Consider the following 27,680-nt stretch of genomic DNA (forward strand, 5'->3'; position numbering starts at 1 on the left):
TCAAAGCAGTAAAGGCCCTGTGAAGGAAAATGTTAACAGAAATTAAAATGTGCTTGTAAAAAACAGTGTTTTCAGTATTTTTATGAGTCTGATGTGATCAACGATTAATGTTTTCTGCATCTGTTGGAGGCGTCACTCCAAAAATAACCAGTGTGTGTCCTCGCAGTGTCCGCTGTTGCGTGTGTCATACTCACCTTTTGAAGAGTAAAATAGCGATGACTATAATGATAATCAGAATGACTGCCAGCACCGGACCCATCACCCACAGCATCTCTGGGTCTTCTTGTGGTTGTCGAATAACCCCACTGATCTTCACCGTGAAGGGATCAGAGAAAGGGCTGGCTGCAAATGTCCTCTGCTGCAAACGAGAAGGATTCAGTCAGTTCACACACACACTTGTTTTCATATCTCAGTGAGGACATCTCATTGGCATAACGCTTTCCCTAGCTGCTCACCCTAACCATCAAAAACGAGTGAAAAACCTGACCATAACCTAATCCTGACACTAAAACCACATTTTGAGCCTCAAAAATGCCTTCAAACTCACGAGGACGGGGATTTTGAAGCCAGCGGTCCCAACCCCTGGTCCACAGACTGGTACCGGTCCGTGAGTCGTTTGGTACCGGGCTGCGAGAGTTGAGGCTCGGGTGTGAAATTTATGGTTTTCAGGGGTTTTAATCAGTTTTTATCATTAGTTTTATATCGTTTGAATAAATCTTCTTTTTTTTGGTACCGGTACTGGTTTTATTTCGTTGTATTTATCTGTGACACCTTAAAGGCCTGTCTGTGAAAATATTGTCGGACATAAACGGGTCCGTAGCGCCAAAAAGGTTGGGGACCGCTGCAACAAGTGACTGTTGATCCCAATGTTCTGTCCTCACAAAGATGTCTAAACATCATTTTATTTCATGAAATCTTTTTGCTCATTTTAAACATGTTTTGAGAAAAGTTGAGAGACGGGCAACAAAAGGCTGGAAAAGTAAGTGGTACTAAAAAGAAACAGCTGGAGGAATATTTTGTTAACTGGTAAACAGTGAGTAACATGAGTGGGCATGAAAGGAGCATCTTAGAGTTTCGAAGAAGTAAACACGGTGAAAAAATCCCTAAAAAAACAAACACCTAAAACAACAGCATGACTTCATACTAGAGGAGTCCAGTGTTGAACTAGCTTAAGTGCAGTCCAGACCTTTCTGGAGCATCATGGACCGGAGCATCTACAGTCCTATATCAAACAAGAAGGGGACGTCATTCCTCTTCCTGTTTTCTGTGTTTCACCATGAATAAAATCCGGATTTATGAGGTTTGCAAATCATTGCATTTTGTTCTTGTCACACAGCTCGCCAAGTTTTTGGGGATTTCAGGTATTCACACCACAGCGTCCCTTTTCAATGCAACACATCTATCAAACAGTCCCGCTGGTAGTTGTGCGATGTTTTAGGAAGAAAATAAGGGGACAGTAAAAACCATTGAATGGAAATAACTTGTGAATATTCTTAGAGCTAATTACTGGCTCTCAGGGTGGTTTTAAAAAAAGTTCCCTAGAGGTAAAGGTTTCATCTAGTTTTTACGATACAATATCAGGAGACAGTCTGGGTCAACACAAAAACAACTTAGATAAAAATTAATTTTATTCTTAGATGTGAGCGTTTTACTGTTTTCTTATTTGTTGAAATTAAATGGAAAGAAATTCTGGCTAGTTTATGTCTCTGTCTTGTATACTGGCAGTAGGCTGATATAGAGGTTTGTGCTTCATAGCATGAAGGTACCTTTGTTCCCCATGTGTGCAGTGACGTTTATTTCTATTCCAGTTCAGTTTCTATGACTAATATGATTACCCCATCACAATAAAAAACAACAACAACAACAACAACAACAGAAAACACAATCATCAATAATTAGAACACAAAGAGGCATTTGTTGTCTCACTGAGGAAAAAAATAACACTATACAAACTGATCTGTTTCCCAGTGTGTGGCAAACATAACAATATGCTAATGGAAACTCAGTTTTGCACTCTTTTGGATAAGTTTTGTTTATTCTTGCTGGTTCTTGTTAAAACTCTAAAATATCTTCGTGGTGCACAGAGTTCCTGAAAAAGCTCCTGAAAAAACCCAAAGAAAATCCTGCATTTATTGCATCCATGTAACCTGCATGAAGCCTTTTTATTGCTTTTGTTGAAGCTTTACAATATTTTGTGGTACAGTCCCCCATCGATCAGAGGAATAATGTGAAACCTGTAACAGGACTATCCATCACATTACCAAAAAACTTCATGTAATTTAAATATTTTAAACTGTGAAAACATTTTGATTCAATTCATCAATTTAAAGATTTTAAGCAATTGTAAAGCAGGATTCCATGTGGGAGTGTAAATGAGGTTTAAACGATAACAGGTCTCTGCAGGTGAAGGCAACTGGTTATCTGTAACAGCTCCTGGAAGGCAGCAGGTGGAGGGGATGGGGTTGGGGACAGAGGAGGACAGACAGTGAGGTGTGAGACAGGCAGAGACAGGCTGCTGTGTTGGATGTGCTTGATGTGGGACCGTACTGCTTGTTGTCATGAAACCCACCCTGAGGCCAGGGGGGCACAAGAAGCTCAGTGCAAGGATACGCATCGGCAACATCCTCTGAGGACACATCCAACAATGCCAACAGCTTCACTACACCTTCAGATGGGGCATGGAGACCTGAGGCCAGCCCTGAGTTCTCCCCTGCCATCACTAAAGGACATGGACCTAGACTCTCACTTTGGCACAATATAAACTCATGTCTCGCTGCTAGGACAGAGTCTGTTCATCTAAAAGATCTGTTTTCGCCACATATTTTTAATGTTTGTAAATGCTGATGGACAGAAAGTCACAGCTCTGCAGTCGCGCATCTTTGGAAAGACCAGCACATATACAAAGAAAAACGAAAAACATATAAATCTGTTGAAGCATACATATTTCTTTATAGCTACATCTAGGGCTTTGATTTGTGTAATGGACTGATGTCGACCATCCGGACTCGCGCTGAACAAAGCATCGATTATGCCATCTGGCCATAGTCTCATATCATTGTCACCTACTTAAAAACAGGCCAGAGTAGGTGCGACGGTCTGCTTCTCTCTCAGACTAATTGCATTTCAATATGCTGAAAGCTTTTAATGGATTTTCGTCTAATGGTGCAAAAAACATGTTGCCTACCTTAGCTTAAAAAAAAAAAATACAACAAAAAAGGCTAAAAACTGAAAGTATCCTCACTGTTCAGGCCTATTCTGGCTGAGCACATCAAGCATAATGTGACAAATCCCACTTTATCACTTGTTGAGATTCCAGTGCTCCAAAGCAGCCAGGTTTGAATGGCTTTCACCAATTTATTGAGTTCAAGGACTTTTAACTTCAAAAGATGACAGAGTGTGTGTTCTAATGCTTTCTCAATTTAAGCTATTTGCATCCATAGGAACAGTGTCATTGGCTGCAGTTGTCTTTAAATTTGATTCAGTGGTTTACATAAACAAGCGTCCACCTCGTGGTTGACAAATAAAGCCAATGCAGAAATAACAGCTCCTGTAAAGGCCACTTGAGGCTGACTCCGGTGAGCTGATCCACATAGACTTTAATGTTGAAATGCACAGTCCTACAGTCGAGGTAAACAGTTTTCCAGTCAGGTACAAAAAATTATTGTGGTCTTCACAGTTAATCAAAACCTCCATAATGAATTCTTTTTTATAACTAAGTTGAATCTTCTACATGTTCGTTTGTTTGTGACCCATACAGTATGGATGAAGCTTGGTAACAGCGATCGCAAGTGTTAGCTACTGTATTTTCCGCACTATAAGGCGCACTTAAAAGCCTTTAATTTTCTCAAAAATCGACAGTGCATCTTATGTGTGAATTCTCAAACCAATTTTATGTGGTACATGGCGCTCAAAAATCTGTCAAAAAATGTTTTAGTACAACTTTGCTAAGCTACGAAGCCGCACGGCCTGATGGATTGTCGGAGCATTACGGCTGCCGTAGTGTCGCGGAGTCCTGGGTCCTAAACTCCGTCCGATTCAGGTCCCAAACTCAAACGAACACTGCAGCATCACTGAGAGTTAAAAACTGTCTAAATTCTTTCATCTTTAATAAAATGATCAGCATTGCTGCTTTACCAGGTGTAACTATGAAGTTTAACATCCAGGCATCCATGAAAACAGAACTGATTACATTTAACAGAGTTAGAAGTTAGCAGGAAGTTAGCTCGCTAGCTTCCAGCTAAACATGATATAGCATGTTCTGACTGAGAGATTTGTGAATAAATTCAAACATACAGCTCTGCTATCACTTCCAACATAAATGAAGACAGAAAACTAAACAGCAGTGACGTTTGTAGGGTTACTGAAGTTGGGCTAGCTGCTATATAATGATGTGCTAGGTGATCGCTAGCAACACAGCTATGTTAGCATAGCATAAACATAGTGAAGCTGAAGGATGAACGCGAACAGTTTTCCACTCGATAAAAGTTAACGTGAAGGTTCCTGATGGTTAGAGACAAATGCAATCGCATGGCAGGATGCTGTAAACGGACCAAACTTCAGTCAGGAGAACAACTGAGATAATCCATCCACAATACGAGGTTAGTCATTAATATACTGCAACAACATGGGAATAGAGCAGCTGAGAGAGGATTCAGCATTAATGACTCAATGGTACAGAAGTGGAGGAAGCAAGAAGAAGAAGCTGAGTAAAGTTTGACTTATCTGACTGTTTTGTTTCACTTAATGCTCCTTATGGTCTGAAAAATATGGTAATCAGAAATACCAGGCAGTGATGTCATGTCAGCTACATCCATCTTTTGTATACAGTTTTTTCAATGGAAATGGGCCATTAGTCTATGGCAGTATGACTCCCATGTTAAACAGCAATGTTTCCCATGATTGCATCAGTATTTTAGAGCCCCCTCTCTGTAAAAGCCCACATCATTAAACCCCCAGACGGCCAGGTTTTCATGCAGTGTTTCTGTAATTACAGTCTCTGTGGAGACCAATCATTTCTCAAGCAATGTCACTCGAGTAAACAAAAACTCCTCCAGAGCCACCAAACACATTAAACAAGTATTTCACCAGCACAGCAGTAGTACTTCTCCAATTGACTTTGACATGTAAAATTAGAGAAATTAATACCAAAAAACACCAAACCAAGAGATGTTTGTCATCCTAATGACCTCTGGAGTAAAGCAGTGCAAAAAAAAAAAAATCGCTTCATTACAAAATAATCAAATATTGCAGATGAAGCGAAATCAAAGAAAACACTTTTAGGTCTTCTCTAAGCGGCAGAGTTGGAGGCAGTCCGATGTTGGCAACAGAATAAACATTAAAAGGGGTTACATGGATCAATTTGCAGGGAGTAATTCTCTTTAAGTAACTGTTCTGCTTGTCACTTTATGTTCTGTGAGACAAGTGTAGTAAGTTGCACTGTGTTGGTGAATGAGACTATAAATATTCCTGTAAGCCTGACGGGCTCTGGCTCAACAAGGCTCCGCTGGGTAAAAGCCGTAAACCCCACTGAAGTGTGCCGCTTGTTAAAAACAAAGCCACCCTCGACCAGCTTTGTTTCCTTAATGATTCATTAATTTCAGCACATTTTTCCACACTCATTTTCACTTTAGCATTCATGGTCGAGGTTGCGGTGTCCAATCTGACAGCTACACATGAATTATACATGATCTTTGTCTATAACAGACTTTTTTTGTATTTGTCCTGCTGCTAAATGCAAAAAAATATAAATCATTTTGACACAGATCGGCCTTGCAAACACATCAAACTCTAAAGTTTATTCTTTGTAGTGTAAACTTTCATTTCAAGGCAAGAAACCTGATTATAATCATTCTTGTTAATCCAAACTTGTATGAATGTAGAAACGCACGGGAATCTGATGGCCTGAAGATCTGAAGTTACACAACGACAAGCTAACCAAAAATAAGTGGCAGTCACATGGAAAGTAGAGATGTTTTTCCTACCCATATTTTCAGCATGCACATGTAATGACTTTCACTCTACAGAAGCGACCATGAACTTGTCTCTCAGTTTTTTAAAACCTCTTTTTTAAGGAGAAAACAAAAGTCTTGACAATCCGATTTCTGTCTTTGTTTTTGGTGAGAACTTCCTGCACGCAGAAAAACTGAATTTAATCCTGTCATAAGTGTTAACATACCTGATTTTTGCTCAGACGTGTTAATAAAGCTCTCTTTGAATTAAAAGGCCTTAAAATATAACCTCTTACTCAGGCCTTCATTTGTCACGGCTGAATTGGCATGACTTTAGTCAAGGTACAAGTTGCTCTGCTTTGCTTTGGATAAGTGCCTTTGTTATTTGCATAATAATAATAATCACACACACACACACACTGTTAGAAAGCTTAGTGAGTGATACTTCTTCTATTTCCTTTTCCCACTGTTTTTCGTAATGACTTCGACTGTACGTGTGTTGCTGTGTGTGAGTAATTGTCACCCACATTAGAAGCGTGCACCAGTTGGCAGCAGGCGCGCTCCAGGCTTATCCTCCCACAGCCGAACTGTCTCTGCTCCTCGTCTGATGCACCGCTTTCATATCCCTTCTCCAAGAAGCACATGCTGCCAACCAAATGCCTTATCTCCTCAGTGTTTATAGTTTGGTGTTGTTAGTGTCTTTTGGGACAAGTCTACTTTTTGCCGTTTCGTCCGTCCCAAACAACTAAAGCACTGTAGCGAAGCAAAAGTAATCTACCAATCAGGTGGGTCTCCGACTGGGATTTAGATTTTTTATTATAACAGTGCAGCTGTCGCTTGTTTAATGAAAGTTTCTCATGCACTGCAAACTTACTGCAAACACTAAGTGTCAATGCTGAATGTGACACGCAGTCATTTATAAAGATGTCTGGTGTTAAGAAGTTTAATTTTCCTTTTTTGGTTTTGCATTGCACCTGATAGTTTCATTTCTCGCTTCCTTTCTTCCAGCTTCTGGTGCAGTGTTGATAGAAATTAAGACTTGGAACAGTTATAAATGGATTAAGTAGTGGAGGGAGTGGAGCTGATTAAATGTTTCTTTAATCTACGAGAGGAGGCTGTTTATCAGTAAGCAAATTTTTAAATGTGGTGCCATGGAGTCGGTTCTGTGAACGTCTCCCTGTTTTTGCATCTAGTACAGGCTGCAAATGTCAGACATTTAGTATGCATATATGCACGCTGGCTGATGTCATGCCCATTTCACACCATTATACTTGACAACTGTGGGTAGGAATATATTTATTTACCCATCAAATACATACGCAAGATGTTTATGTTGGCTGGTCACCTGTTAGTTATTGCATATAGCCTTAATGAAAACTCATACATAATTAATATTTTCTGCCTTGAGGAACAGTTTTTCTGTGCTTCCGTCCCACTGCGATCAAATCTCTTGGCCAAGGCAGCAGCACAAACTCACAGCTTGATTCTCTAAAGCAGAAAAATGTATAAATAATCTTTTTACATGATAAAGGGAGTGTTAATTTTCCAGGTCATAATTCACTTCTGTGTGTATTTTAGGAGGATGGATTTGAAACATAACCTGAGTTATTCTGATGGTTTTCTAGTTCACTTTCTACCTGAGCGATCTTCAAATCGCAGCTTTCACCAAACTTAAACCAACCATTAACAGCTCCTCATGGCTAACAGCACAAGCAGCATAAGCAGATGGCTAAACAGCTTTCATTACATAATGCACATTACAGAAGCTATGTCCTAACTGCTACTATTTATCCTGCATTTAAACACAAGCTGCGTTGCTAATTATAAAAATCTTTAAAAGGATGTTCTGTTAAACTGAAACTGTATATAAAAGATGGACATAGCCACCATAAACATGTTCGTTTTGGACAGCTGTCAGCTAATCCTTGGTTAGCAAGCTGCATTCATAAACAGTACCGCTGCATTGCACAGATACTTATATGAGCTAACTAGTCCTAAATAGCAGACTGGTAAAATAGTCAAATTTAACTCCCAAACACTGAAGCACAACCTTTCGGGCAGGCTGTACTTTGTAGCAGGCCGTAGTCTGTGTTCATTAAAACAGCAGCACAAACACTGTAGAGAGATTTGATTCAGTGACTTTAATTAGCTGACTTTAATTCAAGGCACTTCTGTCATTAACCAGTTCCCAAGCTCCAGTATCCATGTTTATTTTGCCATTTGTTTGCTTGCATTGTACATGTTTATTTCTGGTGTAAAGGTTGATATGGGAGGTAGTCAGTCAAGTGGCCACCAGAGGAACTGCGGCTTTTAGCGCTTCTGCGCTGGTGTCATTTTTCAGAGCTCGCCACCTGGATAAGCTGTTTGTTAGAAATGCTATAACAGACTTTATAGCATTTCTAACAGTATTATTACTGTTTTATTACTTCAATTAACCACAGTGATAAAAGAACGTCTCCTTGCTCTGCCATCGCTGTCACACAATCCTCCCGGTTCATGCGGGTTTATATTAATGCACTGCAGTGTTGCAGTTTTCAAATGTCTGCGTCTCTGTATCAGGACAGAGCTGTGGCACGAGACTGGGAATCTTTCTATTGCAACTTCAGTCTCAGAAACAAGTCTTAGCAGTTGATATTTTAGCCAAGCAATGACAAAAATGTCACAACAAGTCAACAGGAAATGCCACTTAAAAAGTGTGAGGAGGCAGCGGCTGCAGGTGTGAGTCTTGTCAAAGACTCCCTAATGACCGAGAAGGTTACTAATGTTAGGAGAGTGCACACTGTGGGCTTGTGCTGTGCGGATGGAAACTGTAGTAGCTGCATTTGTTAAAGCTTCACTGTTCATATTTTTGCTCCTGCTCTATGAGAAATAAAGAAATACAGTAAAACAACAAAAGTTCAGTTGTTTTCCCTCTTGTTTCATTGTCACTGTTATTATTGTAGCCTAAAGGGGGGATTATGAAGAGACTGATTTACTCATGAGCTCATCATTGCTTTATGATAATTCTAATGAAGAAGTCTTATTATATTGGTCCCATTCCTGGTTTACACATTTTCATAACTGACGACAAACCTCAGCGTTTCTTTAAAAAGACGGCAGCCACCTTTCCGAGCTCTGCAGCGTATAGAAGAAACCTTGAAGCATTAGCAGCTAAAAGGTGTGGCGCTTGATAACGTGCTCAGCTCATCTGTCTCCTCAGCGCTTTCCGCTCGCTTCTCTCTTTAGTACTTTGTGGCACTTTTAGCAAAGTACTGCTTACAGCTCAGAAAACTTTTTTTCTTTTTGAAAAATGACAGTTTTCACAGCTTTTAGATGCAGCAGAAGCATATTCTGAAGGATATTTAGATAATCTCAGGGGGGAAGTTTTGAAGTGATCAATCTCAGCGGTGGGACCTCGTAGATAGTAATCCTTCAGGGGTGAAAAATATGCTGCTGCTACATCTGCAAACTGGAGCGAGGAGACGCAAAGAAGAGAAGTGTCTATAATAGCAGAGGTGCAGGGGGATGAACATTTTGCTCAACAAAATTGTTTCCACCGTCCGTAATCCTTCCGCAAGAAGTGACTGATTACAAAGTATGAAACAATGTCTGACTGCAATGTATTTTGACAGCTCGGTTATTTTCTGAAACACTGGATATTTCTCCCTCAGCCGGAGTCGTCTCCTCTCGGCTCATCTATGCGTACAAGCTGGAAGATATCCAGTACCTATTCCTCTTTTCCCCTCAAAGTTCAGCAACTCTCCTCCTCCCACATTAGAAACACATCCCGGCATCTGTAAGGCCCTCTCTCCAGTGGCTGCAGCATTTCTTTCCTTTCTTGGTCTTATCCTCCCATTAAGCTCCCTCTAACTCCTCTGCTCACCTCTCTGTCGCTCCCACAGGGCTCTGCATCCACAGGAAGCCGCCGTGCTCTCCTAGCCGACCCACCCTCCACCCCTCCACTCTAAGTGATCACACTGTTTATATGGCCTTTTTCTTTTATCCAATTTCACACGTCCCGGCTTGTTTACCAGCAGTGGGGGCCACAGAAAGCCACAGTGCCCTTTTCCTTCACTCTCCAGCCCCCTCGCCTTTCTTTTCCTTCCCACTCTTCTCTTGTCGCCTCCACCCCTCCAGCAGCTTTGCGGCAGAAATAAAAGCTAAGCTTATGTCCCCTTTTTTTCAATGAATGTGATTAGGTTTCTATTTTTGTACAGGCTGGAATCACATTCAGCAACGTGTCATTTATTGAATCTGGACCCTGCAGCTCTGTTCTCAACACTGTGGAAAAGTATTGTCCAAGACGACGCACTTCCCTCATTACAAAAGCTGTAATGAGCGGAGGCGCAGCAAAGTGGGAGTGATGAGAAATGCTCCATTTAATCATTTATTTAAAATGTCTGAATGGCATCTAAATGTCGGAGGACAATGGCATGTACAGAACAATGAATTGCTAAGTCTCTCTGATAAAGTTCCAGGAACTAAGGGATGACAGGAATAAGATGCCCAATTATACATACAGAGAGTCCCTGCATGTGTGGCGATTTGCTTAAATATGTATCAACATTTTAGTTTTTATCAAACTATTTCTTTTTATCTCAAAGTTCTGAACATTTTTTAAATCCACACGGATGCTCCTCTTAAAAAACCGCAGTCCTCCGACCTAACGTCTGTTCTCCACCTCTCCACCGAGTGTCAGGATCATACAAACAGCACTAAAAACATCCGCCGAGGCCACCGAAGCTCTGCTGTATTAATTTGCTGTCTTACCCACTTAGATGGAAAGGTCAGCGTTTCATCTTTGTGCCTAAAGGTGGGGAAACTGCAGTTTCAGTCTTTTTCTGCCAGCAGGATCGTACAACAACTACAAAGCTGAATTTTATGTAACTTGAGGCGAGACAGAGATCCCAAACGTGTACACTACAAAAAAGGAAATTGGATGGTTGTTACATTTACAAAAGTCTAACTTGTATTTTGTTTCTGTGGTGAACGTAATTGAATCATGTAGGATCTGTATGAAATTTAACAACTTCATTTGTTCTTGTTGAGATGACCTGATACAATCTAGTAGGAGTGGTTAGTTGCTGGACTCATGAAATTCACAAGACCACACGAGATTTTACACCACAGGAAAATCACTGGAGGCAGACACTACACACCCCGTGCATGCTAGCGCTATTTATTGTGTTTAACCTGTCAAGGACAAAAACGTGCAGAAAAATTCTGCATCAAGCCTTGAAATCGTAGCTTTCCTCCTTTTGTGAAGTCTGTACCGACCGCGTGGTGGTGCAGTGGTTCGCACTGTTACCTCACAGCATGAAGGGCCCAGGTTCAAACCCACAGTCTGGCTAGTTTGCAGTGGGTACTCTGGTTTCCTCCCACAGTTAAAGGTCATTCAGTTATTAGAGTTAGATTACTTTGTGATTCTAAATTACTCATAAGTGTGAGTGCAAAGGATTGTTTGGCTCTGTGAGTTAGCCCTGTGATAGACTGGTGACCTGCCCACGGTGTGCCTCTTACCCAATCACATCTGGGGTAGGGTTGTTGTAAAGGGCATGAAATGTCCCATCACACCTAGAATTTTGTCCATATAAAATGATCCTTTTGTCAATACTGTAAATCAAACATGTTCAAAGAAGACGATTTTCTACAACTGTTGGCCAAATCTGCAGATTGCTACCTGGAAGGTTTTCAGGCCGCTCTTCACTCACTGACTGACTTTGTTTTGCAGTGCAGATAAATCCGACCAATGTGCTGAATTTCCTTCATTGATAACCTGAAACAAGCTTGCTTTCATTTCTCCATCTGCCCCCTTTTTTAATCTCACACTTCTTTCAGCCACTGATATTTGAATGACATTTAAATGCTCAATTCATTTCAGTTTTATTCATAGAGCCCCAAATCATAACATATGTCACATTGAGCACTTTACATAGTGGGGCCAAGACCTTGGATCATTTAAGAAAAAGCCAGTAACTCTCCCTGAGCAGGACCCACAGTGGGCCTGCTGTCTTCACTGGGCGGGGCGAGACAAGAGCTGAGGCAAATATTAACACCGTGTGAAGGATCTGCAGTCTGCTCAGCAGTAGGTGAAAGTGGTTAGTGATGAAAGCCTGACTTGGGTTCACCCATACAAGGAGACTCTGAATGCAGGTTTATCCTGTTAACATCCAGCAGCTCTCCATAACACGCTCATGGTTTGGGCTCAGCGTAGTACAAGCACATTTTCAGAAAATGCTTTACTTCAATGTAAGCCTCATATGAGGAATGATTAAAATAGTTCAGACAGCAGGACCTAAAAATCACAACCTGTTTGAGAGAATCTATTTTAATGTATTCAGTCATCCTTCATCCTTCAGCTGCTATTTTCAGCTCATGGAAGTTGCTGTTGTAACCACGTCCACTCTGCGTTCTCCACCATGGACCTCAAACTTGCACAGCAAGCAAAAGTCAGCTGGAACAAGATGAAGTTGAATGTGAGACCAGCCAAATCTAAATCAGGTGAAGCTTTTGATTTGTCAGACCCTTCTGATCGGACCCCGTACATGCATTCTTGTTCTTCTTCACAAGCCTTTCCATAAAAAGATTTGAACCTTAATCTCCCCCTACACCTTACTCCAAGTGAATCTTTACTGATCTGGTGCATCACCGTGTTTGTGTGAATAGTTCATAAGACTGTTTAAAGCCAGAAGCCTTTAGAAGTGTTCTATTCTGGACCAACCTCCTCCCTCTCCATAGATCGCAACACATTTAAATGAAGATGCCACGAGGGCGAACAAGAACAAGAGCAGTTGAAATTAGAGAAGCAGTCTGAAGGTTTAATGCTCTTGGAAGCAAGGTGCATGTGAGTGACGGTGGGGATCACGGCCTAACTGCTTGGAAGATATACCTGCAGATGCATGCAGGAGTCAAGGACATGATTAGCATCACTGTGACGTGCTTGGCATGTGTGCAGCGCTGCTTGAAGGGCTACTCTTGTATTCCACAGATAGAAAGCAATAATGCCATTCACAACCAACTCTGCTCTATTCATTCAGCATTACAAAGAAGTATGGAACGTGCACTGCAGCTGTATGTACCACAATGTGACCCATAAATGAAGTTTTTCCACAGTTTTATGAGAACTATTCATCTGACAACTTTAAAGGCCACAAATGCAGACAAAACAGCAATAGAGCAGCATATTAAAAAACCATCCACATTGCCTCTGCTGTTCCCTTGCCCCTGCTGCAGATTTATGATTTATTAAAGAGCAAGAGGTGTCAAGCACAGCCTTGGTCTCAGTGAACCTTTCTTGACACAGCACTGCTGCATACAAGGCAGGCTGTAACTTACAGCTTATTCCACTCTAATAGTTGACTTTGCTTCTCCCTCACGTGGTAGCAGCAGCTGTATTGTGTGTTCAGATGGTACATTAGTGCAGAAGGATTACATAACATAAAACATAATGGGCACTTTGTTGGCAAGATGGTCAAACTCAGGGGAATCCATTTGTTTTCTTCCACATTTTATTCTGACTATTGATCATGTGCACTCAAACACAGCAGTGTGGGGGGAAAGCGCGTATTGCAATCCAGTACAACACCACCACAGGAAGCAGCTGCAAGGTCCACAGTAACAAGTGTCCCACAGGTTGCGTTCATTGCAAGGCTATTGCATGATATCAAACATTGGTCCTTGTTACTGTTTCTATTTCCTGACTCTTGTCTGTGAATATACAACTTTCATAAAGATGTACAATACAAAATCTGCACAAATAACTTTGCTGATGAATGATTTGCTGACTTTTGGTGCATCTTTGTCATAGTTTCTCTCTTGTATTTCAATGTTTGTATTGTTTTTGATGCAAGTGTTAGTTGCTGAGTTTGTGAATTGTGCCTGGTCACATGAGCGCATTCACCTTCCAGACAATCCCCCTGTTCTAAGAAGAACGGGTCTGGTCAGGTAGCCACAGTGTTTATTCCATTATGGAGATCTGAAAATTCGACATCGATGGGCAGATTTACTAACCAGGGCAAACTAGCGTCACAGTCGACGGAAGTGGGAGGTTCTGTTGGCGATCTGCTAATTTATAAAGATAAATAATTTGTTTTAATGATGACCAGCAGTCTACCAAGAGCACTGTACATATGCAGGCAGAAGTAATCAGGATGTGAGTTTCATGTTTGTGCTTCTCTTTGGAAATTCAGATCAATGTGTTTTTGCCTGGAAGACAAACTCTTCTGTTAGAATTTGCCGTGGACGATGCACAGTCTTGTAGCTCGAGACGTTCATTCTCTGGATAATTCTGACAGCTCAGTTAGAGCACAGGATCGCAGCTTTATTACAAATGAATCGATGTTATGAATCTGTTTGTCAGTACTGACTTTATCAAGTTCAAGTTCAAGTTCAAGTTCAACTTTATTGTCACTTCAACCATATACAGTTTAAAAATACACAGTGAGGCGAAACAATGTTCCTCCAGGAACCAAGGTGCTACAAGACAAGTTAGTGCAAAAAAAAAATATATATATATAATATATCTAGTAATAATATTGTGCAAAAGAGCATTTACAGGTTGGTGTGTGCGATGGTTTGGTGGTGTAGGTCAGTGTGTTTGCGCTTGTGTTGGTTAGTCAGTCCAGTCTCAATGTTTTGAGGTATTTGAGTTAAGCTGAGTGATAATGTTAGTGTGTGTGTGTGTGTGTGTGTGTGTGTGTGTGTGTGTGTGTGTGTGTGTATGTGTGTGTGTGTGTGTGTGTGTGTGCGTGTGTGTGTGTGTGTGTGTGTGTGTGTGTGTGTGTGTGTGTGTGTGTGTGTGTGTGTGTGTGTTTATCAGTCAGTCCCTTTTTGCTGAGGAGACGGATGGCTTGTGAAAAAAAGCTGTTGCACAGTCTGGATGTGTGTGCCCGAATGCTTCGGTACCTTTTTCCAGATGGCAGGAGTGTGAAGAGTGTGTGAGAGGGGTGTGTCCGATCAGCCACAATGCTGGTGGCTTTGCGAATGCAGCGTGTGGTGTAGATGTCCTCAATAGAGGGTAGAGAGACCCCGATGATCTTCTCTGCTGTTCCCACTATCCGCTGTAGGGTCTTGCGGTCTGATATGGCACAGCTCCCAAACCAGACAGTGATGCAGCTGCTCAGGATGCTCTCAATAGTTCCTCTATAGAAGGTGGTCAGGATCGGTGGTGGAAGCCGGGCCTTTCTCAGTCTTCTCAGAAAGAAGAGACGCTGTTGGGCTTTCTTGTGCAGGGAGCTGGTGTTGAGGGACCAGCCGAGGTCCTTCTCCAGGTGTACGCCCAGGAATTTGGTGCTGTCGACGATCTCCACAGAGGAGCCGTTGATGCTCAGCGGTGAGTGGTCGCCTCGTGTCCTCCTAAAGTCAACAACCATCTCTTTTGTCTTGTCAACATTCAGAGACAGGTTGTTGTCCTTACACCAGTCCGTTAGCCTCTGCACTTCCTCTCTGTACGCTGACTCGTCGTTCTTGCTAATGAGACCCACCACGGTCGTGTCATCAGCGAATTTAATGATGTGATTTGAACTGTGTGTTGCTACACAGTCATGAGTCAGCAGTGTGAACAGCAGAGGACTGAGCACACAGCCTTGTGGGGCCCCAGTGCTCAGTGTGGTGGTGCTGGAAGTGCAGTTCCCGATCCGTACTGACTGAGGCCTTCCGGTCAGAAAGTCCAGGATCCAGTTGCAGAGGGAGGTGTTCAGGCCCAACAGGCTCAGCTTTCCGATCAGTTGTTGGGGGATGATCGTGTTAAATGCTGAGCTGAAATCTATGTACAGCATTCGGACGTGTGAGTCCTTCTTGTCCAAGTGTGTCAGGGCAAGATGGAGTGCAGTGGAGATGGCGTCGTCCGTTGAGCGGTTATGGCGGTATGCAAATTGCATTGGGTCCAGTGAGGGGGGCAGCAGGGTCTTGATGTGTCTCATGACGAGCCGTTCGAAGCACTTCATGATGGTGGGTGTAAGTGCGATAGGGCGGTAGTCATTGAGACAGGACACAGAAGACTTCTTGGGCACGGGGACGATGGTGGTGGCCTTGAAGCACGTGGGGACAACGGCACTGCTCAGAGAGATGTTGAAGATGTCGGTGAGAACATTTGCCAGCTGATCAGCACATTCTCTGAGCACTCTGCCTGGGATGTTGTCTGGTCCAGCAGCTTTACGTGGATTGACTCTGCGTAGAGTTTTCCTCACCTCAGCTGTAGTGAGACACAGGACCTGGTCGTTCGGAGGAGGGATGGTCTTCCTCGCCGCCACGTCGTTCTGCCTGTCGAACCGAGCATAGAAGTTGTTAAGCACATCTGGGAGGGAGCCGTCACTGTCACAGGCAGGTGGTGTCGTCCTGTAGTTAGCGATGGCTTGTAAGCCCTGCCACATGCGTCGTGTGTCGCCGCTGTCCTTGAAGTGGTTGTGGATTCTCTGGGCGTGTGCGCGCTTCGCCTCTCTGATGGCCCGAGAAAGTTCAGCCCTCGCTCTTCTAAGTGCCACCTTATCTCCCTCTTTGAAGGCAGAGTCTCGGGTCCTTAGAAGTGCACGCACTTCCGCAGTAATCCACGGTTTCTGGTTGGGTCGTGAGATGATGATCTTGGAGACAGTGACGTCATCGGTGCACTTGTTGATATAGCTGGACACTGATGACGTGTACTCCAAGTCAGTGAAGTCGCCGTAAGTTGCAGCCTCCCTAAACATGTTCCAGTCAGTGCTCTCAAAACAGTCCTGAAGAGCAGAGATGGCTCCTGCTGGCCAGGTTTTCACCTGCTTCAGAACCGGTTTTGATCGCCTGACGAGTGGTCTGTATGCTGGAATTAGCATAACAGAGATGTGGTCTGAGTAGCCGAGGTGGGGGCGGGGCTCTGCCCGATATGCGCCGGGGATGTTTGTGTAAACAAGATCCAGCGTGTTTTCCCCTCTCGTTGCAAAGTCCACATACTGATGGAATCTAGGAAGCACTGACTTGAGATTTGCATGGTTGAAATCTCCAGCAACAATAAACAGTCCATCCGGGTGTGTATTTTGCAGTTCACTGATCTTTGTATACAGTTCCCCTAGCGCTTCCTTAGCATTAGCGCTAGGTGGAATGTACACTCCGATAATGAAAACAGTGGTGAATTCCCGTGGTAAGTAAAAAGGTCTGCATCTAACAGTCACAAACTCCACCAGCGATGAGCAATAACTAGAGACTAGCACAGAGTTCTTGCACCATTTCTCGTTGATGTAAACACACAAGCCGCCACCGCGAGTCTTACCGCACAGAGCTGCATTTCTGTCGGCGCGAAACGAGGCCAGCCCGTTTAGCTGAATAGCGGCGTCCGGTACTCTTTCGCTGAGCCATGTTTCCGTGAAAACAAAGACACAGCAGTCTCTAATCTCACGCTGTGTGGCCTGCTGGAGTCGGATGTAATCCAGTTTGTTATCCAGGGAGCAGACGTTGGATAAGATGATGGACGGTAGAGCCGGCCGGCTAGGGTTTGTTTTTAGCCTAGCACAGACTCCCGCCCGCTTGCCGCGCTTCCGCTTCCTCGCGCAACGCTTCCGATGTCTCCACCTCCGTCCGCCGGCATCAGGCAACGCCGAGGCTTCGAGGCCTGGTTCGCGGAGCAAGCCGAGTTCACGCAGCGTTTCCTGCAGCCCCTCCTGGATGTCGTCAACTAGGTTATTTAGGTTGAAAAGTGTCTGGCTGTTGTATGCACGAACACCGACACCAGTTGCGACGTTATCCATACATAGTGCAAAATAAGCACGCTGCACACAAAAACGTAAACAATAAACAATGCAGCACCAGTTTGGCTCCGGAGTGGCCGCTGCGTGCTACTGCCGCGCCTCCATTTATATATGTAGAAGAGGATGTCACATCGTGACCCAGGCTTTGATGTTGCTATTACTTTGTCATTAAATGCATGCTCTTTATCTCTGCAGGCTATGCAAGTGTGAGACTGCGTGCATTTTTTAAAGTCAAAATTTACAGATTGTAGGATTCAAATATGAATCTAACAGCTGTCAGGTCTGAATTTGACACATTTCTGCATTTTCATTCAGCTTGTAACAGATCTGATACCAGAGAGAAGTTAAACAAAATCTGCTCATTGTGTGCACGAGGCTGTGAAAACACAAGCAAGAGACACAAGACTGATCTGTGTAGAAATGTAACTAAAAACTGGAAACACTGCAAGCAGCACTGTAAAGCCACTAGCACAGGGCAGCCCAAGGTTAGGGAGTGCCTTCATAGCTTTGAGCCATCCAGCTGTGCTAACGCTGCACTCATTTTGATAACCCCTCCTCTTCTAATTCCTAATAATTGAACACTTCTAGAGACAACTATCACAGCCATAGGGAACAAAATAGGAGTTGCTTTTTTCAGGGTTAAATTCTGTTATTTGCTGTAAAGTGCATGAACTTAAATAGGTTTTGTAGGAATCATTTAAATGCGCTCCAAATTTCTTTCCCAAAAAAGGGAAACTTCTACAAATACTTATGCACGAAGGCAAAAATACTTCCACACCTTTTAGTCACAAAACTGACACTGCACCTCTTTAGTAAAATCTTACAGTAACTTTTTAATGCCAAAAGAGGGTTTCGCACTGCTGCAGATTGTTAGTCTGGCCTCAAATCTCTTGGTAAATGGGAATGGTAAACAGACTGGGTTATATAGAGTTTTTCTACTCTGAGCACTCAAAGCGCTTTACACAGCTCCCCGAATTCACCCATTCACACATGCACTGTTTTTCTATGTTGTTTCTGTCTAAGAACCTTCTGTCTAACGCTCACACATACACACTCATAATCCCACGAATGCACCGGAGAGCAACTCGGGGTCTTGCCCAGGATATTTGATAGGTGACCTGCTCTACCATCTACCGCCTGAGCTACAGCAACCCCAATTGCAATTTATCATGGCTCTGATACAGGGATGACAATTAAGCTACTGCTGCTGTGTCATGTGGGTAACATCCCTGCTTTAGGGATGCTCCTCCTGTGAAAGAGAACTACTGTGTTGCACTTTAGCCACATGCAAAACAAGCTAGCTTTGGAAACAAAAGGATTTTATCTTTGAACTCAACTCTTGGAGACATTTTTAGTCAAATTTGGTTATGTCACAGGTGAAACTTCCATATAAAGAGGAAGTTTGAATGTAAACTTAACCCTTACCCTGAATTACCCTTAATTAACCCTAACCACTGACGACAGCACTCAAACTGTCTGTAGGCTACACAAATGGATGAGTTATAGAACACACACTGTATGGACAGAACCAGCTGATATGTTGAAAATGTATTAACAAATTGTCAGTTTATTACCAACACTAATCTCAGTTTTGCTATATTGCCTTACGATGGCAAAGAAAAAGCCAAAGAGTCTTGTGGACAAACATGTAGCATCATCTTCACAATGTACTGTAAGTCTGTGCCGTGTTTTGAGGTGGGGTGGTGCTCTTGTTTAAGAAATCAGTGTATGCACTGAAGCCCTGGCCTCTGAGATCAACCACTGAACCACTTCCAAATGCATCACTGCTGCTGAACGTGTTCATAAATGCAGAGAGGTCACTCACAGACTCGTGGTCCGTCAGGTCAGCCAAAACGAAGCAGCGGTACTGCTGCTGTCCAGGGAGCGGTTTGTTGTAGAAGCCGCTGTATTTCTTTTCGTCACCCAGAGTGAAGATCTCAGGGAGCGTATCCAGCTTGGCAGCGATGTAGGGCTGCAGGAAGTCATTGCTCTGCCTTTTCCTTCTCTGCAGGCTGCTGTCAGCACCGGACTCCAGAAGCTACCAGAGGAACAAAATATTATGAGTTGACATGACACTGGAGCATAGTGACACAAGATGACATAACAAACCTCATCTCTGTAGATGACGGCTCTCTTTTCCTGACCCTCTGTGACAGTTATACGATTCTTCCATTTTATTCACTTGTTTTACTCTTATTTATTTCTAATCCAAACCACCTTTAACTGTTGATCTGTTTTCACTTAATTAAGGCTTAAAGTCTGCATGTCTTACTGTAACAATGCTAACAATGTAACCAGGCAAGAAACTAATGGCTCCACAAAGCAACAATGCCACCGGAGCATTCATTAATAATGCAAAAAAAAAGCCAATGGGAGATGCCATGAGGGTTATATCCATCCTTTTCTTTACACTCTGCAGTTTTTATCACCTGTCTTTTTGATTAGAATGAACTAAGTTGCTGAGACCTCTGTGTGACTGGTCAACAAAGTCAAAAGAACCAGTAAAGATGAGCAATGTGTAAGAAGACAAACAAACAGGGTGCCGATGTTAGTTAAACCACTTTATTATGAAATGTTATTGTTCAAAATGTTCGAAATGATGCTTCATCATGCTGCTGATGCACTACACTTTTGTTCAGCAGTTTGATCAAAGCTGCAATTTGCAAAAACATACTAGAAAATAGATTTCTCTAAGTCTAAATTGAAGCAATAAACCTTTTAATTTATTTTATTTTATTTTGTTTTTGAGCCACGTAAAAATGTTACTTCTATCTTATAAATTTGTGGTGCACTTGGTGAAAGGTGCATGTTGGAGGATGCCAAACGCCTTACAATTAGCAGGATTGAATTTATAAAGTCTGAAGGCCCTCTGTGACATTCAGGAAGCACCGAGGGTCGTGGCTTCATTACTGAAACTCAGCTGCTCTCTGTGTTCAGAGACAGACGTGTCTTTCAACCACCTGCTTTTGTCATTTTAGACCAACACGTCCCTGCAAAGCAACAATATTCAAGGTGACACTGACATACTGGGAACGGTTGTCTGCAGCAAAGTCACTTCAATCACATGGATGCATCTTCTTCCTTTTTTGGGTGCTGACATTTCAAACATTCACTTTGTAAGAAAAAGGAAATTTAACAAACAGCCGGTTGACAGTATTTCACTTAAAAACGTCTCAGATGAAGGTACTGGATCCCGTGCCTTGTGTCAGTTTCAGATGCTGCTTTCTGCTTCCTTCCTTTTATGGTCCAGTCCTTGGTCCTCTCACCTGACTTATCCCCCCTGCTTGGGAGTCCATGTGAGGGCCTAGGACCCCCCATCGTCAAAGTACATGAGGGCTGTCTGGCAGATAATTTGAGCCCTTTACGCACTTTTTCAATAAGTCTACGTTTCTCAAAATTTGCTTACATTCCCCACACTTCATAAGAAAAAGTGTCATTCAGAAAAACCCAAAACACTATGATATATGCCAAAGATATATCCTACTTTCTTGGATAACTAATAAACTCAAACACTGCTGCTGGAAGGAATTTGGACCTTTAAAAGCTAAATTACTCCTAATGTTTAGGTCTCCCTTTCCATCTGGAAAGCACCAATTAGCTGTATGTTTGGCTCACAGGGACATGTTGCCATTAATACGTTTTACCTTACTAAAAAAAAATCACCCCGTTATGTCCTAAATAAGCAGGGCTTATAACGCCGGGGCTCATCCAGGATATATAAAAAAGGGAAATCTCTGAACTTTATAATCATGCCATAGACCAGGGGTGGGCAATTCCAGGCCTCGAGGGCCGGTGTCCTGCAGGTTTTAGATCTCACCTTGGGTCAACACACCTGAATCACATGATTACCAGGCCTCTGGAGAACTGCAGGACATGTTGAGGAGCTAATTTAGCCATTTAAATCAGCTGTGTTGGATCAAGGACACATCTAAAACCTGCAGGGACAGTGGCCCCCGAGGCCTGGAGTTGCCCACCCCTGCCATAGACCAATCCAACTCAGGGCAATAAATAAATAAACAGTAATATGAAGTTCTGTAGAATGAATAGAAACCTAAACCTGACCAGTCACCAACAACTCAAAAACAAAAAATACAAATATATGGATAAATCACACAAGATATAATAAATAAGCATTTAACATTGTGCACGACCAGATTGAAACATGCACTTGGCCTCCCTTTATTAGTAGGACAGAAGTAATGACAAGATTGATGTGCTGCCAACCATCTCTATTAGAAAATGACTCCACTAAAGTGAAGTGCTTTTCTTCAGCCAAACCCAGATAGTGATCTGCATTTTAGCAACAACACAATCTGCAGTAGAGGAAGCTGCGATAGTGACCAGTAAACACAAACCTCAGACACTGAACAACTCCATTACTTGTTGCTGTAGCTCCAAAATGACTGGAGTATAAAAAGCGGAGGCCAGAGTTACTAACAAAGACTAAAAAATACAATGCAGGTCACATTTAGACTTGTATGCAAATGATAACTATAAGTTAGTATAATTACACAGTCTTTATGCATCAGCATCCTATAAAAACAAAGACATAGACTTTAAACTGTGTATGCTGCTATTCTACAACACATACATGCCTTTTTACAGAGCTCATATTGGCCAGATTCAAATGTAATTGCACACTAATGCTTCTGTGATAACTGTGTGTTGTTTTATGCACACATGTATTGGATATGTTCAAGAGTTTCAGTTGAGGTCCAGTTGTCAGTGTTTGGAGTGAGAGCTGGTTTCAGGAAAACTACAAAATACCAAAATGCTTCTTTGTCAAAGATCAGGAGAAAAGGTTAAAAAAAGCCAGACTATGAAGAGCTGTGGGCGCATTGGTTAGGGCTTTACCGTGTATGGATGAAATGGTTCTGGATGGATTGCTGCTTCTGAGCTGGGAAACAGTTATTGCCCCATGTGAAGGGGCAAGAGAGCTGGGCCAGAAGTTTTTGAATTATTCGAATGTATTCCAAGCTCTCGGTTATGGTCACGAGCTCTACATGCAGCCAAAATGAGATGTGTGTCCCAATTCATAGGCTGCATCCTTCAGAGGACCTGGCCTCCGCGGTCTACGTGTGCCGGGTCCTTCATAGACTGAGAAGGCCCGAAGTGCGAGGCTGTGAAATGGGTTGGTCTAGCCTTCAGATTTGGAATTGGCTTGGCCGCGCAATGAATTCTGGGATATGTTGGGTCACGAAGGACACACCCCATCCATCCTTCAAATTCGGGGAAATGAAGGACGCATTTGTCGGACGCATTTGGAGCAGCCTTCGTCGCCTAGCTATGACGTAATTGGCCTTGAAATGTGGCCTCCAAAGGATGCGCCCTATGAACTGGGTCATAGCTGCGTTTCTGCCTTAGACATACACCTGCTTCACCTTTACACTGAAAGTCCTGCTAGTTTGGTTCAAGGATCTTATTAGGAACACCTTTGCGCTATTTTCTTTTGGATGTTTTTTGACATGCAGAGTCAAAAGTTACATTTCATGGAAGTTTTATTTATTTAGAACCATTTTGCAACAACACTTAATTTAAGGTAAAGACACTGCTATACTAGCTATTATAGTAAACACCATAAAATCCATTATAGCTGCCGGTGTGACGTTGCCCATTGGTTTGCAAAGTCCTCTTTTGAAGCTTGAAGCATTTTGGCTGTCTCGTACTTTATTGAAGCCATGACTGATAAACTAAGGGATACTTTAGCTACTTGTCTGTCACTACCCAAGTCATACATTGTTTCAGTGATTTCTATACAGTCTGTACAGCAATGAGGATGAACCCCCCTCTGACCCTTGGAAATAATTCAGGTTAAAGCTCTTCTACACTGGCTTAATTTTTTAAGACCTAGAAAGTCCATCTTTTACATTTTTATTTAGTTTATGACCGCAACTCTCCAGTTGAAGCAAACAAGGGTCTAGACTATGAGATACCAGACTCCAGATCTTTGCCTTCATTGTTAGACCATTATCCACTGGCATGCATTTCATAATTTGTCAGGGGAGGGAATTAATGACAAACCCATAACAGTTACTGCACAGCTCAACCTGATCAGTCTGCCTGCAGACATAGTAAAAGCCCATCTCCTTTAGATCTTGCTCAATGAAGGCTCACGGGAATACAACGCAGTGCAGCGCCTCATGTATGTAAATCACACCTTAAGCAGCAGTTCTGTTGTAGGTTAGAGAGGACTTGGAAGAGATACAATAAAATCAAAGCTAAAGGATTTTACTGACACTAGGTAATTATATACAGTTGCAGGTGAAGCAAAAAAAGCCCCATTTCTTTCTTAGTTGTTATTTTACGTTTCAGGAGCAGAGCTGACTCAGCAGTTAATGTGTCAGCAAGTTTTAAAGCAAGAACAAAGCAAAATCTCAGAATGATGCACAGCAGTTAGTTTACTCTTTGAAAAACTTCATTTATTTTTGAGTTGTAGATTCAACAAAATTAACTACTGAACTCCCGTGCCACCATTTAGCTCAGCATTAACCCAATATCGTTTACAAGAGGGGCCAACATAAGAGTGATGCCACACCGCCCCGTCTGCATTATGGGAGATGCAGCAAATTAAACTGAATCAAAAATAGAAACAAAGCTTCAGACATGAGGTAAGATTTCCCTTTGCCATCATCAGTGGCAACTCTGTACAAATATTCCTCAATCCACATATTGATGCATGATGATTTTTCTTTAATCGCCTCTATTTAGCCTCGCAACATTTCCACTTGTAAACAACATTTTCGTTTGATAGCTTCTGACCACATCTACACTTTGTTTTTTAGTATCTCTGACTGCATGACGGTGAGAACAGTCAAGTCATTCGAATATTGTTTGTCCCTCACAACCTTTTTGAATTGTTGCGTGTAATGAATTGTGTAATGATGCTAGAAGGGCTTCAGTCTGATTGGTTGTGAAAATTCATCATGAAGACATGTAAATGAAAACAAAGCTAAAACGCAAAGCATGCAGTGACGTCAGGCGGTGCTCTAAAAAGCCGAAGAACGCTGCATTCTTTCGTAAGCGACACACGAGGGTGGTTGAAGAAGCGGATTCATAATCACAGCATTTCTGGATCAGAAGGTGTCAGTGATGTTTCAAAACTGCCAAGGTGCCACTAAATTATAAAAACTGATTCCCATTTATACTGCTGGAAACATTTTCCTGTAATGAAGGTGCACGAACTCTGTTTTGTCACTCACACTGCAATAACTTACATTTTCATTCAGTGTTTCTCGCCCTTTTCCAGATAAACACGGGCAGAAAAACATTTAGCAGCTTTAATCACCTGTTTTCAATGTTATCAGTCCCATGCATATTGCCAGTAGGTTTCCTCCTCCACCTTATACCAACTCTCTGTCACCTTACTGCTGCTTCTACCCTTCACACTGGGACTAATAGGGAAATTTAACTGCAATAAAAAAACGAACAATAAAGTGCAGTTCCCTCAATGGCCACTTGAGGCTGCTTCTGGTTTTTAATTTCCCAGTTTATACCAGGCTGAGTGATTCTGTTTTTAGTGTTCCTGGATCACATTCACATGTGGGCTTGTCTTTGCATGGTTTACCCTGCATTTGTGGATGGCACTGTAAGCTGTGCTCACACACAGTGATGTCCATGACACATGTTTGATGTCGTGCTGCCCGAGGGCACAAAGACCACTGGCATCCAATACTGAGTTTTGGCCTTGATGACGAGATATTTAATGTCTTTGCAATTTTATGTTGAGGAACATTTTTCTGAAATTGTTATACAATTTGTAGATGATTTGTAGAGAAGCTCCGCCTCTCTAAGATGCTCTTTTACCTAATCATGTGACTGACCTACTGGCAGCTAACCTCCAGTTATAGTTTCTTTTTTTATACCATCACTGCGGTAACCTTTTGTTTGCCCCGTCCCACTTTTTTGGAGACGCTTTGCTGTCATCAAATTTAAAAGCAACATTTTTCTTAAAATTGTACATCTTTCATGTTTTAATATTTGATATTTTCTACGTTCCAATATGGACAAATTACTGCAGCTTATGTCCCAACTTATTTGAAAGACTTTTTCTAGGATTTGACTCCTTTTTTGCTTTTACCCAGTGTTCACAAAATTTATGGCAACAATTACAACTGATAAAAGAGCCGTTTTTAAGATTGTCAGCAACAATGAAATCAAACTGAACTAGACATCCGCTCACCTCTTGTATGTCCATGTCTTCAGGGTTTTCCCATCTCCTCAGAGAAACTGGAGTGACAGGGACAACCACTATGTAGTACCACCTGCACAAAACGTATAATGCACCCATATATGATTGTGCACCAAACACACACACAGAGCTTCAATGTTAAGAGAAGATAAGTTTATGAGGAAATTCACCTGTTACCACAACACAAGAGTCAGAAGCACAAAGTGAATTAAAGACGTATTAAAAGACTAAAAAATGCAGTTTATATGTATGCATGTGTCTAATGTTGTTTCAGCACATCTTGTAGATCTTCTCCATAAACTTTCTGAACCTTCTCTTAAACAGATGCATTCACTGAGCCTAATGAGAAGGTCTGGTTTGGACATTAGCATCTTTTTTCTCCACTGACTCCACTCCTCTTAATTACTGCTTACTTGTGGGCTATTTCTTCGGAGAAACAAACACTTGAAACACAATTAATTATTTCTATGTGCTTGTCTTCTTGACCACGCTGGGTAATAATATGAAATAAACTTCTTGTGAAATGCACCATTTGCATTGGGATTCTTATTGCTGATTACCTCAAATTGCTTTCTGGTATCATGAGAGGGCTACGAGTTGCAGTGGGGCGACTGTTAATATAGTCGTGTGGTTTTCTGCTGTAATCACGGAGCTGTTGGGCCAGAGGTTTCTGGCTTTTTAAGATGTTTGAACTGCTAATACGCTGAGTGTATGTTGGGGAAAATAGCCTGGCACTCTGTAGATGCAGTGGACAAGACATTGCTGAGATTCACACGTACCCATACGGTCTATAGAACCTGGCTCAGATCAGCTGACAGGACTGGCTAATACCCTGACACTCAACGCTCTTGGCGCCTAAAAACCAACACGACGGTATCTAACACACTAATACTGAGATGAGGAAATGAGAAAATCCAGTGATGTTGCAGCTCTGAAATATGGCCAAACTGGTGGCAAGTGGCATCTTGGCAGCTGCACGCTTGACTTTTCTCAGTTCATGGGCAGTTATTTTGCGCCTTGGTTTTTCCACACGCTTCTTGCGACCCTGTTGACTATTTTGAATGAAACGCTTGATTGTTCGATGATCACGCTTCAGAAGCTTTGCAATTTTGAGACTGCTGCATCCCTCTGCAAGATATCTCACTGTTTTTGACTTTTCTGAGCCTGTCAAGTCCTTCTTTTGACCCATTTTGCCAAAGGAAAGGACGTTGCCTAATAATTATGCACACCTGATATAGGGTGTTGATGTCATTAGACCACACCCCTTCTCATTACAGAGATGCACATCACCTAATATGCTTAATTGGTAGTAGGCTTTCGAGCCTATACAGCTTGGAGTAAGACAACATGCATGAAGAGGATGATGTGGACAAAATACTCATTTGCCTAATAATTCTGCACTCCCTGTAATACTGAGATGAGGAAATGGAGGAGCAGTCACGGAAACTGTCAGTGTTAAAACAGACAAACTGTCAGCACTGACCTGACAGCCGCTGCGTCCGGGACCTTCGGCAGGCTGATAGTCACTTTACCACCTTCCTCCACATCTATATGGTGTTGAGCTGGTTTCACCGTCAGAAGGTCCGGAGCCGTTCGGATGGAGACCTGCTGCTGGAGGCCGCCAGCACTATTCCCTCGGCTCATTAGCACAAACGAATAATCAGTGTCTGGCTGCAGCTGTGTGATCAGCTTCCTTTTCAGGTTGCCTTGAACCTCCACACTCTGCTGGTTGTACAGAATCTACAGCAGGATGGAGTTATAGAGGTTAATTTACACCTTGCACTACTGTAATAATTATCACTGTGATGTCTGTCACCAATATCCAGCTCTCTGTTTTACCCAAAAGAACCA

General features: G+C 42.4%; 1 protein-coding gene across 10 annotated transcripts in view; it reads right to left on the bottom strand.

Annotated features, from left to right (window-relative positions):
* ptprfa (protein tyrosine phosphatase receptor type Fa) overlaps nucleotides 1–27,680 on the bottom strand; it is a 348,653-nt gene that overhangs the window by 46,494 nt on the left and 274,479 nt on the right. For 8 of the 10 annotated variants that reach the window (XM_080882887.1, XM_080882895.1, XM_080882890.1 and 5 more), the window contains 4 exons: nucleotides 27,313–27,569; nucleotides 25,821–25,902; nucleotides 19,467–19,679; nucleotides 195–358 (listed from right to left, as the gene is read on the bottom strand). In XM_080882887.1, coding sequence (XP_080739013.1) covers nucleotides 195–358; nucleotides 19,467–19,679; nucleotides 25,821–25,902; nucleotides 27,313–27,569 — 716 coding nt within the window. The remainder of the gene's footprint in view (nucleotides 1–194; nucleotides 359–19,466; nucleotides 19,680–25,820; nucleotides 25,903–27,312; nucleotides 27,570–27,680) is intronic. The other 2 variants (XM_080882891.1, XM_080882889.1) reach the window with 1 other exon arrangement.

This window comes from Rhamphochromis sp. 'chilingali' (genome assembly GCF_963969265.1).
Source record: "Rhamphochromis sp. 'chilingali' genome assembly, chromosome: 5".
NCBI classification, from domain to species: Eukaryota; Metazoa; Chordata; class Actinopteri; order Cichliformes; family Cichlidae; genus Rhamphochromis; species Rhamphochromis sp. 'chilingali'.